The sequence below is a fragment of the Caloenas nicobarica genome, chromosome 1 (assembly GCF_036013445.1).
Source record: "Caloenas nicobarica isolate bCalNic1 chromosome 1, bCalNic1.hap1, whole genome shotgun sequence".
Classification (NCBI taxonomy): Eukaryota; Metazoa; Chordata; class Aves; order Columbiformes; family Columbidae; genus Caloenas; species Caloenas nicobarica.
Window position 1 is genome coordinate 1,178,943 of NC_088245.1, and position 14,881 is coordinate 1,193,823.

The window sequence follows — 14,881 nt, forward strand, 5'->3', positions numbered from 1 at the left end:
GCAGGTCTGCGGTGACCAGCGGGAGCAGGTGCATGGGGGGGCTCTGGGTTCACAGCAGCCTTTGCACTTTGGGAAGCTCATGGTATCCCACAGCACCCCCAGCATCCTGCAGCATCCCAGAGCATCCCATCACATCCCACAGCACCCCCAGCATCCTGCAGCATCCCAGAGCATCCCATCACATCCCACAGCATCCCACAGCATCCTGCAGCATCCCAGAGCATCCCATCACATCCCACAGCATCCCATGGCATCCCATAGAATCCTGCAGCATCTCATGGTATCCCACAGCATCCTGCAGCATCCCACAACATCTCACAGTATCCCACAGTGCCTGGCAGCAAACCACAGCATCCCTCAGCATCCCAAGACATCCCACAGCATCCGGCAGGATCCCACAGTATCCCATGACACCCAGCAGCATCCCAGAGCATCCCATCACATCCCACAGCATCCCAGGCAGAGCGTGGCTGTCACCGCGCAGCAAGTGACAAGGGCGTCCCTTACCGTGGGGGGCTGGATCTGTCCGACCCCCCAGACAGGTCTTGCCCTGGGGGTCGTGTCCCCACAGCGCTTCCCCAGGGGACTCGGGGGCTGCTGTGACAAAAATGGCACAAATATTTGGAAGAAAAAGCTACTAAAAATAATTTAAAATAAATTTAACTGAATCCCTGAGCTATAAATCCAGGCGGGGGGGTGGTGCTTTTGCTGCGGACAGCAGGGCCGGTGTTGCTGCATTTTGGGGCTGATTTGGCACAAACGACAAGTTTTGGTGATGCCACCTCCGGGCACGGGGCAGGGGGGCTCACACGGGGCTGGTTTTGGCAGCACCAATCCGTGCCAGGCAGCGAGAGGCTTTGGTAGATAAAAACACTGCTGAAAAACTTCCTTTTGGGATTTTCAGAGGGAAAACTGTGAAATGAGGTTTGGGGGGGAGCGGGGTGCGAGCTTGCAAATGGCCCTTTTTCCCTCCGCCGTTCTGTAAGTGGCAAAAAACCATATTTCACGGCCTAATAAGATTTTTTTCCCACAGCAAAGAGCTTTTCATCTGCGTTTTCATCTTCCCCTTCTTTAATCTGGGCTTAACTGGGGGATGCATCTTCCCTGGGTGCAGCAGCTCTGGCTTTTCTCCCCGGATGCTTTTCACGTGAATGTGGGGGGGCTGCGGTTCCCCCTGCTCCCTGCGCAGGGCAGAGGAGCAGGGCCGGAGCGTGATATTTAATTCACGGTCAGGAAATGTCTTTTTTTAAGCTGTTTTCCCTGCAGGAGACGGCAGCGGGGGGCGCGTTGCAGGTGCAGCGGGTGCATTGCAGCTGCACCGCTCGCCCCTAAGCCCCGTCCTCAGTGCACCCTTGGGTGCTCAGCACCCAGGCGAGCGGCAGGATCGGCCCCCGTGGGCCGTGCTGCGATTTCTGAGCCTTAAAAAGCTCTAAAACTGGGAAGAATTTGGGGTCCTCCCAGGATTTGTAGAGCTGGGGGGTCTTTTCTTGCAATCGAGCCGCAGGATTTGGTAGCTGGGGGTATTAATGATACTGGGATGCCAGCACGGTGCAGGATTTGGTGACTGGGGGTGTTTGTGATGCTGGGATGCCAGCACAGCTCAGGATTTGGTGGCTGGGGCTGTTGGTGATGCTGGGATGCCAGCACAGTGCCAGATTTCATGGCTGGGGTTTTAGTGGCTCAGGATTTGGTGGCTGGGGCTGCGTGTGATGCTGGGATGCCAGCATGGTGCAGGATTTAGTCACTGGGGTTGTTGTCAATGCTGGGATGCTGGCACAGCACTGGATTTCATGGCTGGGGGTTTTAGAGGCTCAGGATTTCATGGCTGGCGCTGTTGGTGATGCTGGGATGCCAGCACAGCTCAGGATTTCATGGCTGGAGTTGTTAAAGGCTCAGGATTTGGTGGCTGGGGCTGTTAACGATGCTGGGATACCGGCACAGCTCAGGATTTAGTCACTGGGGTTACTGGTGATGCTGGGATACCGGCACAGCTCAGGATTTCATGACTGGGGTTGCTGGTGATGCTGGGATACCGGCACAGCTCAGGATTTGGTGTTTGGGGTTGTCGGAGGCTCAAGATTTTGTGACTGGTGGTGTTGTCAAAGCTGGGATGCCAACACAGCACTGGATTTCATGGCTGGGCATTTTAGCGGCACAGGATTTGGTCACTGGGGCTGTTGGTGATGCTGGGATGCTGACATGGATCAGGATTTGGTGGCTGGGGTTGTTAAAGGCTGGGGATTTCATGGCTGGGGTTGCTGGTGATGCTGGGATGGCAGCACAGCACCAGATTTCCTGGCTGGGGTTTTAGAGGCTCAGGATTTCATGGCTGGGGTTGTTGGAGATGCTGGGATGGCAGCACAGCTCAGGATTTTGTGGCTGGGGATTTAATGGCTCAGAATTTCTTGACTGGGGTTGCTGGTGATGCTGGGGTGCCGGTATGGCGCAGGATTTCATGGCTGGGGCTGTTGGTGATGTTGGGATGCTGACATGGATCAGGATTTGGTGGCTGGGGTTATTGGAGATGCTGGGATGCTGGCACAGCACCAGATTTCGTGGTTGGGGGTTTAGCAGCTCAGGATTTCATGACTGGGGTTGCTGGTGATGCTGGGATGCTGGCACGGCTCAGGATCTCGTGGCTGGGGGTGTTGGTGGCTCAGGATTTGCTCGCTGGCGGTGTCGGTGATGCTGGGATGCCAGCACAGCTCTGCAAGCTCCAGCAGCTGCTCTCAGAGCATCCAGCCTCTCCAGGGACCCAGGGAGCGTGACAAGGGGACACTTTTCCTCTCCCCTTTCCAGGAACGAAGCAGCAGCATCCACAGAAGCTGCTCAGAGTTGGGCTCAAAGCACAGGATGGTGGGATGGGGATTTTTTAGCCCAGGCTGTGGCTCTGTGTCCCCTGGCCACGTGCTGAGGTTCGGGGGCTGGTTTAGGTGTCCAGACATTCCCGAGAGGTTCATTTCCATCCATGCTGCTGTCTCTCCAAGCCCTGGAACCGCACTTGGACACGCAGGACTGGGGTCATGCGAGGACAGAGGGGTGGTGGCAGCTGTGGGGGTGAGCACGGGGCTGCTCTTCCCCACATCTCTCTCCTCTCCCAAAAGACCGAGTGATGATCCTGTGCAGAGCTCAAGAAGGGACCCGTGTGGGTGACAGGGGGGTAAATGCCTTCGCAAGGGGTTGGCGGGAGGCAGGGAGGCCGCTGGTGCTGGGTGATGCTCGGTGCCATCCGTGGGATGCAGAGGATGCTCGCTGTGCCCCCTGTGGCAAATCCCAGCCCGACTCTCCAGACCGAGGGACGGCTGCGAAGCCGCAGCGTCTCCATCACCAGCCATGCCGGGGGGATCAGCGGCTCCCCATGGGGTATTTACCCCCCCGGCATCCCGCGGGGCTGGAGCGGGGACCGGCTGCCAGCGCTTTGCAGCGCGGTCCCAGCGTGGGCCGCGGTGCCAGGGCAAAGCTGGGCTCGTGCCCAGGAGCTCCGGAGGGTTTTTTTGCATCCCGAGTTGCTGGCAAAGGACCAGATTTTGCTGCTGCTGCTTCACAAGCTGCTCCCCGTGATGGGGAGGGGGGGCTGCTGCCAGCTTCAGCCCCAGGATGAGCTTTGCCAGGCTGCTGGTGGCTGGCTGGGAGCTGGCAGAGCTCGGTACGCGCGCTGGTGCGGGCAGGGTGCAGGCAGGGTGCGGGCAGGGTGCAGCAGGGTGCAGGCAGGGTGCGGCAGGGTGGGGGCAGGATGCAGCAGGGTGCAGGCAGGATGCGGCAGGGTGCAGCAGGGTGCAGCAGGGTGCAGGCAGGGTGCAGGCAGGGTGCAGCAGGGTGCAGCAGGATGCGGGCAGGGTGCAGCAGGGTGCAGGCAGCGTGCAGCAGGGTGCAGCAGGGTGCAGGCAGGGTGCAGGCAGGGTGCAGCAGGGTGCGGGCAGGGTGCAGCAGGGTGCGGGCAGGGTGCGGGCAGGGTGCAGCAGGGTGCAGCGGGATGCAGCAGGGTGCAGGCAGGATGCGGCAGGGTGCAGGCAGGATGCGGCAGGGTGCGGGCAGGATGCAGCAGGGTGCGGGCAGGATGCGGGCAGGATGCGGGCAGGGTGCAGGCAGGGTGCGGCAGGGTGCAGGCAGGGTGCAGGCAGGGTGCGGGCAGGGTGCAGGCAGGGTGCGGGCAGGGTGCGGGCAGGATGCGGGCAGGGTGCAGGCAGGGTGCGGCAGGGTGCAGGCAGGGTGCAGGCAGGGTGCGGGCAGGATGCGGCAGGGTGCAGCAGGGTGCGGGCAGGGTGCAGCGGGATGCAGCAGGGTGCAGGCAGGGTGCGGGCAGGGTGCAGCAGGGTGCAGCAGAGTGTGGTCAGGGCGGCTGCAAGCTCTGAGACTTGGAGCGAAGCCACTTGCACCCTGAAATTTTGCAACCATATGCTGAGCAGTTTTCTACACTGCTCTAGGGAAAACCCTCCCAGCACCCCGGGCTGGGGGCTGCAGGAGCTCTGTGGATCCCCAGCCCACCTGCTCACGCAGGGTCACAGAGCAGATCGCACAGGATCCCAGGGGGTTTGAATGTCTCAGAGAAGGAGACTCCACACCCGCTCTGGGCAGCCTGCTCCAGGCTCTGGCACCTCCCAGCAAACAAGTTTCTCCTCCTGTTCACATGGAGCCTCCCGTGTTTCAGTCTGTGCCCGTTGCCCCTCACCCTGGCGTTGGGCACCACTGAACAGAGTCTGCTCCATCCTCTGACACCCACCCGGAGATATTGAGCCCAGTGATCAGATCCCTCTCAGCTTCTCTTCTCCAGCTCAGCAGCCCCAGCTCTCTCAGCCTTTCCTCGGCACAAAGATGCTCCAGACCCCTCAGCATCTCTATGTCCCTCCCTGGACTGTCCCCAGTGACTCCTTGTCCTTCTCGAACTGGGGAGCCCAGCACTGGCCCCAGTTCTGCAGACGGGGCCTCCCCAGGGCAGAGCAGAGGGGGAGGAACAACCTCCCTGACCTCGAATCCTGGGGGCAGTTTTGGGCCCTCACACCAAGAAACCCTTGAGGTGCTGGTGCCTCGGCTGTGTGCGGCTCTCCCCGGTCAGAGGTTCAGCCAAGCTGCCCCAAAATTACGATTTATTTCCTTCTAATCAGTCTGTGATATATATCTGGCCGCCTCCCCCAGCGCTCCGGCTGCAGAGGTGGTTTCACATTAGCTTTTTAATGATCCCTCCATTAATCCCTGTATTCTGGGATCTCATACTCGCTGCCCTTTGACCGCTGGAAATGATGGAAACTTTGATTTCATGCATATTGGATACTTCTGGAGGCTGGTGCCAGGAATAGCAGCTCATCCGCGCTGAGCGGGGGGGTTAAAGCGCTGGGGGATGGGGTGGGGGGGCTGGGATGGGGAGAGGGATGGAGCTGGGATGGGGAGAGGGATGGAGCTGGGATGGGGAGAGGGATGGAGCTGGGATGGGGAGAGGGATGGAGCTGGGATGGGGAGAGAGATAGAGCTGGGATGGGGAGAGGGATGGAGCTGGGATGGGGAGAGGGATGGGGCTGGGATGGGGAGAGGGATGGAGCTGGGATGGGGAGAGGGATGGGGAGATGTATGCTATGCTGTGGGCTGGGTAGGTGCATTGGGGACAGGGCTGATGGCCCTTGGGGACTCGTCCTGTGGGGCTGTCCCCCCATCTTCCCCCACAATGCAGCAGAGAAGGCGCTTTCACCCCGCAGGACCTGCAGCAAGTGCCAGTCAGGGCAGGGAAACTGAGCCAGCCAGGTGCTGCGACGCCCCAGCACCCCCTTTGTGTGTTGTGGCAGCAGCCACAACCGGCACCTTTTGGGTCCACATCAGTGGCTGTGCCGGGTCCCTCTGTCCCCTCTCGCAGAGCCCGTTGGGGACTGAATCGCCGGGGCAGGGGGAGCGCGGCCGCCCCCCGTGCGTAGCCCCTGCCTGTCCCGGCTCCTTTAGGACCCGGTGTCGCAGTGGGAGCGAACGCTGGCAATTCTGCTTGTCTTCTGAAAAGCCATAGCCGGAATATTGCCGAATAAAATAAAGCCATCAACCAGGAATGGCAGCGAGGTGACAACGTCTCCCAGGTGCCGGGGGCAGAACCAAACCCTCTGTTTCGCGAGCAGGTGGCACCGTCGATCCCCCATGTCGAGTTTTAGCTCCTTTGCTCGCCCCGAACCCTGCACCCGCCTTGCTCTTGTCCCCACATCGGGGTGACAGATGGGGACGGGGCTGCCCGCGCAGGGGGAGGTGCGTGTCACCTCCTCTGGGGGGTGACAGGCCCCCCCCAGCTGGATCCAGCCAGGCTTTGCATGAGCATGGGAATCCCATCAGGAAGAGCCACGGCTCGTCCCCAAGCCCCAGGTTGGGGACATGGGACACGAGGGGTGTCCCAGGCTGTACGGGAAGGAGCCGTCCTGCCCCAGGGCTGGTAACAGTTGTCCTTTGGTGCTTGTCCCCATGGTGGGTTTGGTTGGGGACACACTGACGTGCTGCTCCGGGGGTGCAGCAGCAGGTCCCCAACACGGGGGTGGCACAGAGGTGACATTCCTGGGGGCAGCAGCTGTCCCCAGCCTGCCCATCAGGTTCCCCGGGGATGTCCCCCATCTCCCAGTGACACCCGTCCCTTCTTGCGCACCGAGGGACGCCAATTCCCGCTTATCGGCATTTCCAGTGCGGCCTCTACAGCCGCCTCCTGCTGCAGCTTATTTCCTCCTTCACCAACATTACTTCTATTTTTCTTTCCCCCAGCTTTGAGCAGAGACCTATTTTCAGCTCCCGGTGATGGTTCTGCCCTTCCCCCTCTGCTCCGGGGCTGCGAATGGGGCAGACCCCCCATACTTTTATATATATATATGCTTTTTTATTTTTTTGAAGTAGTGAATTAGTGGTCCGTGCCCTGCCGGTGTAATTGGAGGCGAATTACAGATGTGCTCAGCGAAGTAGAATTTATGAATTTGTTTAAAGCGGCAGTGGGGAATGGCAGCCAATTTACCCGGTTGGCAGCCAGCCCCCGCGCCGGGCGAAAACGCGACAGGGAGCTAAAATCCAGGAGGGGGTTCCTGCAGCCCGGGGGCACTGACCCCGCTGGTTCTGGGGGCAATGGGGGGTTTGGGTGCTGCCAGGAGACCCCCCACCATGGATGGACCCCTCAGCCATCCCCGTTAATTGAAAGGGGGTGGGGGTGTCCCCTTTTCCCCTGGTGACAGGGACAGGGGGTCCGGCTGTGGTAGGTGCTGAACCCCCCCCGTTCTTCTCTCCGGCAGCAACATCGCCGAAGCGCTGGTGAGCAAAGGCCTGGCCACCGTCATCCGCTACCGGCAGGACGACGACCAGAGGTCCTCGCACTACGACGAGCTCTTGGCCGCGGAGGCTCGGTGAGTGCCGTGCCAGGGGTGGGGACCGCGCCGCTGCGCGGGGGGGCTCGCAGGGGGGTGCCGAGCTGCGCCACGTCACCCCCATCCCATCCCGTCCCGTCCCGTCCCATCCCGTCCCGTCCCATCCCGTCCCGTCCCATCTATCCCATCATGTCCCTTTCTGTCCTGTGCCATCCTGTCTTCCCTGTCCCATACTCTCCCGTCCCATCCCATTTGTCCTGTCCCATCCTGTCTGTCCCATCATGTCCCATTCTGTCCTGTTTCATCCTGTCTGGTCTGTCCCATCCCATGTCTCCCATTCCATCCCATCTGTCCCATCATGTCCCATTCTGTCCTGTTTCATCCTGTCTGCTCCGTCCCATCCCATGTCTCCCATTCCATCCCATCTGTCCTGTCCTATCCTGTCTGTCCCATCATTGTCCTGTTTCATCCCATCTATCCTGTCCCATCCTATCCAGTCCCATCCTGCCCTGTCTCATCCCATCTGTCCTGCCCCATCCCATCTGTCCCATCATATCCCACCCTGCCCTGTCTGCCATGTCCTATCCTGTCCCATGCCATGGTATCCCATCCAGTCCCATCCCATCCCATCAATCTGTCCTGACCCATCTCATCCACTGTGCTCTGTCCCATCCCGTCTGTCCAGCCCTGTCCTGGCCCATCCTACCTGTCCCATCTATCCCATCATGTATAATACTGCCTGTACTGGCCCAGCTCATCCATCCTGTCCCAACACCCTCTCCTGTCCTGTCCATCCCATCCCGTCCTGTCCCATCCCGTCCCGTCCCGTCCCGTCCCGTCCCATCCCATCCCATCCCATCCCCATCCGTGTTCATTCCAGAGCTGCCAGTCGCTCGGCGGCTGAAGACAAATAACATTTGCAAAAATGCCCGGGGGGTTGTTTGGAGTCTCACGGGCCACTGTGTGGATCACGCCGGGGTTCAAGGGGCCCCCGCTCCGCTCCTCAGGGCACTGAGCCTGGCAAAGCGCCACCGCAGCCCTGGCCTGGCTGCCGGAGCGGTAATTGCATTTAAACCCAGTGACGTCCAAGTCGATGCGAAGGGTTTGAGACGCGTTCTGGCCTTGTGTAATTAGGTTGAGGTTATCGCGGTGAGAAAAATGCGTGTGGATGCTTCCCTGTGTCGGCGAAGGCGGCAGAAACGCTGCTGCAGGCAGGGACGTGCTGCTGCAGGCAGGGGCACACTGCTGCAGGCAGGGACACGCTGCTGCAGGCAGGGGCACGCTGCCGCAGGCAGGGACATACTGCTGCAGACAGGGACGCGCTGCTGCAGGCAGGGACACGCTGCTGCAGGCAGGGGCACGCTGCTGCAGGCAGGGACACGCTGCTGCAGGCAGGGACGCGCTGCTGCAGGCAGGGGCACGCTGCTGCAGACAGGGACGCGCTGCTGCAGGCAGGGATGCGCTGCTGCAGGCAGGGATGCGCTGCTGCAGGCAGGGACATGCTGCTGCAGGCAGGGGCACGCTGCTGCAGGCAGGGACACGCTGCTGCAGGCAAGGGCATGCTGTTGCAGGCAGGGACGCGCTGCTGCAGGCAGGGATGCGCTGCTGCAGGCAAGGGCATGCTGTTGCAGGCAGGGATGCGCTGCTGCAGGCAGGGATGCACCGCCTGCTGTCTCCTCTGCCAGTGGGGAGGAGCAGGCAGAGCCACGTTTGCTGCCTGCGTGGGCAGCGCTGCCGGCTCTGCTGCCTGCCGGTGGGCAGGGTTGCAGGGGGGTTTGTGGCTTTGCCCACAGCTGGATGGTGCTTGTGCCTCACTGGGGTGGAGGGGAAACACAAAGTGTCACCTCACTCAGGCAGCGCCTGAGTTGCTGTCCTGGGGTGTGGAGTCCAGATGTGCACGGTTGAGGTTGCATGGCACAGATGTGCATGGTTGAGGCTGCACAGTCCGGGGGTGCAGAGTATAGATGTGCATGGTTGAGGTTGGATGGCCCAGATGTGCGTGGATGAGGCTGCACAGTCCAGGGGTGCACGGTCCAGGTGTGGATCACACGGGTATGTGCGATTCAGATTTGCATAATCCAGCTGTGCACAATCCAGCTGCAAATGATCCATAGGTGCAGCCAAGCTGTGCATAACCCAGTTGTGCGTGGTCCAGCTGTGAACGATCCGGGTGTGCATAGCCCAGGCACATGTAGTCCAGCTGTGCACAGTCCAGCTGTGCAGAGTCCAGCTCGCTGCAGGGGGTGATCCCATCACCCTGCCCCCCCAGTGTCCCCTGCACTGGGGCTGGTTCCCTGTCCCCCATCTCTGCACGGAGCCTCGCAGCTCCGCGGGGAGAAACCAGAGCGGGCTGCACCCCGTCCATCCCCCTGCAGCCCGTCCATCCCCCACAACCCATCCATCCCCCTGCACTCCCGTCCATCCCCCTGCATCCCATCCATCCCCCCGCACCCCGTCCATCCCCCTGCATCCCATCCATCCCCCCACACCCCGTCCATCCCCCTGCATCCCATCCATCCCCCCACACTCCATCCATCCCCCCCACCCCATGCATCCCCCACACCCCATCTATCCCCTGCATCCCATCCATCCCCCCGCACCCCATCTCCCCCATGTGGACAGGCAGTGGGCGTCCCTTTCTCCTCCCGATTTGGCTCCCCTCCAGCCGAGCTGCCACCCCCGGCACTGCTCCTGTGCACCCATGGGTGCCGGTTGGGCTCCGGCTGCACCGCAGGCGGCAGCGGGGTGCTGGGATTTCAGCTCCTGCTTTGGCAGCGGCTGCCGGTGCCGACAGCAGGGGAGAGCAGTTTGGAGGGGGCTGCGGCGCGGTTGCTGCCAGCCGGCTGTGCAAGGCTCCGCTCGCTCCTCCCGCAAACTGCTCGCTTTTGAGGGGGAAAGCTGAGAAATGGGCTCTCGCGCTCCCTTTTTCCCCCTCCCCAAGCCCGCGCGGCGTGGGATCGGCGCCCGGCAGATTGCTCGGGGCCTCATCACCGAGCGCCGCCGGGGATTTGCCTTTTAGCGAGAGGATGTGCCTGGTATGAAATCAGCAGCTCGGAGCGCTCGGGCGTGGGCGACGCTCCAGCCGGGCACCGGGATAGCCGGGGCGGGACGTGGCGGATGGAGCCGGCAGCCGCGCTCGGCTGTGGGGGTGGCTCAGTGTGCCGAATGGAGGGATACTCAGGTGTCCTGAGTGTCGGAATGCTCATTGTCCTCAATATCGGGATGCTCAATGTCCTCAATATCAGGATGCTCATTGTCCTGAATATTGGGATGCTCTTTGTCCTCAATATCGGGATGCTCTTTGTCCTCAATATCGGGATGCTCAGATATTGTGAATATTGGGATGCTTAGATGTCCCGAATATCAGGATGTTCGGATATCCTGAGTATCAGGATGCTCAATGTCCTGAATATTGAGATGCTCAGAAGTGCCAAATGTTGGGATGCTCAGTGTCCTGAATATCAGGATGCTCAGATGTCCCAAATATCAGGATGCTTGATGTCATGAATATCAAGATACTGGGAGGTTCTGAACAGCGGGATGCTCAGATGTCCTGAATGTGAGAATGCTCAACATCCTGAATACTGGAATGCTCAGTGTCCTGAATATCAGGATGCTTAATATCCTGAATATTGGGATGCCACGATGTCCTGAATATCAGGATGCTTAATGTCCTGAGTATCGGGATGCTCAGATGTCCTGAGTATTGGGGTGCTTGGATGTCCCAAGTATCAGGATGCTTGGATGTGCCAAATGTCAGGATGCTCAGTGTCCCGAGTGTTGGGATGCTTGAATGTTCTGAATATCGGAATGCTTGGATGTCCCAAGTATCAGGATGCTCAATATCCTGGACGTTGGGATGCTCAGATGTCCTGAATGTCGGGATGCTCAGACGTCCCAAACGTGGGGATGCTCAGCTGTCCTGAATATCTCAGATGTCCTGAAAATCCCAGATGTCCCAGCTCTTTGGCAAAGGCCGGAGCTGGATCTGCTGGCACTGAACTGCCAGCGCTGGCTCAGCCCCTCCTGGGGGGATTTAGGAAGGAGGTGATTACTTTTCCCACCCCACCAGGTTTTCCTGGGGGATCTGTGCCCTCCCCACACCCCCAGCTGCTCCAGGACCAGGCGCCGATGCCGCGAGCATCCCCGACTCTGCCGGCATCCCTGCCCTTCCCTAACCCCCCGACAAAGCCCACGGCAGGGAGGGGACACCCTGGGGCTGCCAGGGTGACCGTGGGGACACGGAGGTCACGCATGGGGTGGCCTCGTCCCGGGGGGGACCGTCACAGCGCCCGTGTCCCTGCCAAGGATGAGCATCCCCAGCTGCCCTTGCTCTGCCGGGCGTTATGGTGCTTGTTTAACTCGAGTCTTTCTTCTTAACTGGGGGCAAGAGCTATTTTCCCTGTTTAAAAAAAAGCTATTTCTGGGCAAGCCACTTATCCCTGGGTGCAGCGTTGAGCGGGGAGGGGTGTCTCAAAGGAGGGCGAGGGAGAAAGAAGAAATCCTTTTGCTGATTTAACAGGTTGGCTTCTTCCAGACAGCTCCTCAAATGATCCAGCTCAGCAAATTGATTGCTGTACAAAGCCTCCAGAGGGGCTTTGAATTTTTTCCCCTTGTATTTTTTTATTATCGTCACAGTCCACTCGCAGCAAATTCCTGCCTCTCGCCTGGCAGCAGCTATTAGGGAGGCTTGAAAAATGAGGAGCTTTGCTTTCCAGCCGCTGCAGGAGCCCCGGGAGCTGCGCCCGTGGGGAGAGGGGGCGATTTGGGGACCGTGGGTGCAGCAGAATGACACGAGCGTCTCGTGGCGTGGGGACGAAATGTGGGGAGAGGAGGTTTAACTCCTGCCAGCCGTCCCGCTGTCGCCGAAGGGCGTCCTGTGGCATTTGGGGACAAGGGACCGGCGCTGATAAAGCCGGGCTGGCTTTGCTGGGGACGTCCCCAGCTCCGGCATCCCTTGGGATGAGCCAAAGTCTCTGCCAGGCCCAGCTGCGGGTGCTGGCAAACCCGAGCCATGGGCACAGCACCCTCCTGGGCAGGATCCTGCTTTCCAAACCCACTTTGGCTGCAGACGGGCTCAAAAGAAAATAAATGAAACAACCCAAAAGCCACCGAGCGGGCTCAGGAGCTGGTCCTGGCTCGGTGCAGGCAGGGTGCAGGCAGCTGCCCTCTCTGCCGGTACCACCAGGAGAACAAACTTGACCTTTGGAGGCTGGAAAAGGCCGGAGCTGTCAGGGGAAGGAGCTGGAATGAGTCTGTGCTGCCCTCTCCCCCAGCACCGCCTCCGACCCGACCGGGAATGGTGTGAAAAGCAAATGAATCTGCCGCTGGGTCGCCGGGACCTGTTGCGATACGACAAGGGGTGATGGTTTTAGACTAAAGGGGGGAGATTCAGGCTGAATATAAGAAATTGTTGGCCCTGAGGGTGGTGAGAGCCTGGCCCAGGTTGGCCAGAGAGGTGGTGGCTGAAGCATCCCTGGAGACATCCCAGGCCAGGCTGGACGGGGCTCTGAGCAACCTGAGCCATTGGTTTTTCAGCCACAAAGTTCCTTCCACACCTGGTAACGCTTCATTCAGGCTCCTTATCATCTCCGTGTTACTTTAACCTGGAAGGAAACTTATTTCCATCCGAATCGGAGCGTTTGCCCCCTATTTTGCATTTAAAATGCTTCGTGTGGTGAAGCGCTGGAAGAAACGGGTGTTAATTTTGCGCCTTGCCAGGGCACTCGCCTCCCTTTGCGCGGGGAGCAAAGCGATTTAATTTGGTGACGGGGACCAGTGGTCCCCTCGATCTGGTGTGCGCAGAGCTTGGGTGAGCCGGCGAAGGCTGGTAATTAGGATTTGTGGGCTAACGAGCATGGGACCCCTCCAGGCACCGTGGCGGGTGCTGACGGCTCGTGCCATCTCTTATTTTTTTTGCAGGGCCATCAAGAACGGCAAAGGGCTGCACAGCAAGAAGGAGGTGCCGATTCACCGGGTGGCCGACATCTCCGGGGTAAGGAGGGATCTTGCAGGGATCTGGGAATAACATTTCACTGGGGAATTTCTCTTCTTGGGGGGAGCAGGGGGGAGGTGTCACCGTGTGCCTTGTGCTGGCATCACCCTGAGCACCGGTGACAAAGGAGACCCCGCGGTGCCGCAGGGCTTTGTGCAGAACATCACCCTGGGCTGATGTGCCGGCTCTCGACAATGTCCCTCGTGTCCTTGGGGGGGACAGAGCCCTGTCCTGGGCACCCCAGTTCCTGCCCCGTTTGTCACTGCTGGGCGCAGCAGCGGTGTCCCCTGCTCGGACGAGATGGACATTTCTCATCCTCGTGTGGTCCCCACCGGACGGGACATCGGGAAGTGCCGTCACCCGCTCCTGGGACACCCCCGCGGCAGAGCTGCTGCCTTTTAGGCTTCTAAAAATCACATATCGGTGCAACTGCCTGCAAAAGTGAGACAAACTGGCAGTGGGGGGACATGAGGACGTCGCTGCTCCGACCCCTGTCCCACAGGGTCCCTGTGTGTGGGGATCATTAGGAGCTCCCCCCATGACTCCATCAGGGCAACAAGCTGGATGGGAGAGCCCTCACTAACAAAATTAGGCTGATACACCACGACTTTGATGAAGATTCGTTAATAATGCCAGAGCATTCTGGGGGAAAACAGAGGGTTTGGGGCTGTTTTGATTCTTCGGCCGCGGTGACAGGGCGGGCACAGGACCCTCGGTGTCACCCTGTCCCGTGCCGGCGCATCCCACGGGGTGGCTTTGGTGCGTCCCTCTCCCATGGATGTCAGCCTGTGCCACCCACCAACGTGGCACCATCGCCGTGTCCCTGTCCCCGGGTTGTCACCTCTGTCCGCACCCAGTCCCCAGCTCCGCCCCGTTCCCGAGCATCCCAGGATGCAGAAATGGGGGAATTCGCTCAAACACAGGATTCCAGCTGGTTTTCCCAGCTCCGGTGCAGCCTCTTGTCCTCCCTCCCCGGCTCCTGCTGGGAAATGTCACTGTCCCGTGGTTTGGACCACCCGATGGTGCCCACCTGGTGCCCCAGGACCATCCTGCTCCTCTCCAGCACCATCCCCAGCCCCATCCTCATCCTCACCCTCCTGCCCGCTGCGAAATACAAGCAGCCTCCTTCCTCATGGACCCGCGATGCTGCTGGCAAGAAACCCCCCCCAAAAATAGAGAAAAAGCAAGGGGAAGCACAGCAGCCACGCAAACCCACGCCGTTGCTTCTCCCATCAGCGTGCGCTCCGGCACAGGAGCGCGGCCGCTGGAAAAACCTCCTGTCCTTGGGAAAAGTCCTTGAATAATTTTGCATAATTGGCAGAGCTTCACATAAAAGTGGAGTTAAGATTATATTATTTTTTTTTTCCCTCGCTGTGTTTATGCAGAATTTCCTTTCAATTCCCAGCTAATTAAACGCTCCGGGTGTTAAAATAATAGTAACGGGGTGATATCACCTGGGCGGGCAGAGCCGGCAGCACCGCCGTGGGGTGTCCCGGTCCATGGTGAATTGGGGAGCCCCAAAAAGGCACAGGATGGGGGTGCTGGGGGGTTTTGCTGTCTGGTTGGGACTTGGGTGTCCCAT

General features: G+C 59.9%; 1 protein-coding gene across 1 annotated transcript in view; it reads left to right on the forward strand.

Moving 5' to 3' along the window:
- The window catches only part of SND1 (staphylococcal nuclease and tudor domain containing 1), a 123,166-nt gene that overhangs the window by 63,181 nt on the left and 45,104 nt on the right, over nt 1–14,881 (forward strand). The window contains exons 13-14 of the mRNA XM_065626793.1: nt 7,233–7,343; nt 13,227–13,299. Of these exons, the coding sequence (XP_065482865.1) occupies nt 7,233–7,343; nt 13,227–13,299 (184 nt within the window). The remainder of the gene's footprint in view (nt 1–7,232; nt 7,344–13,226; nt 13,300–14,881) is intronic.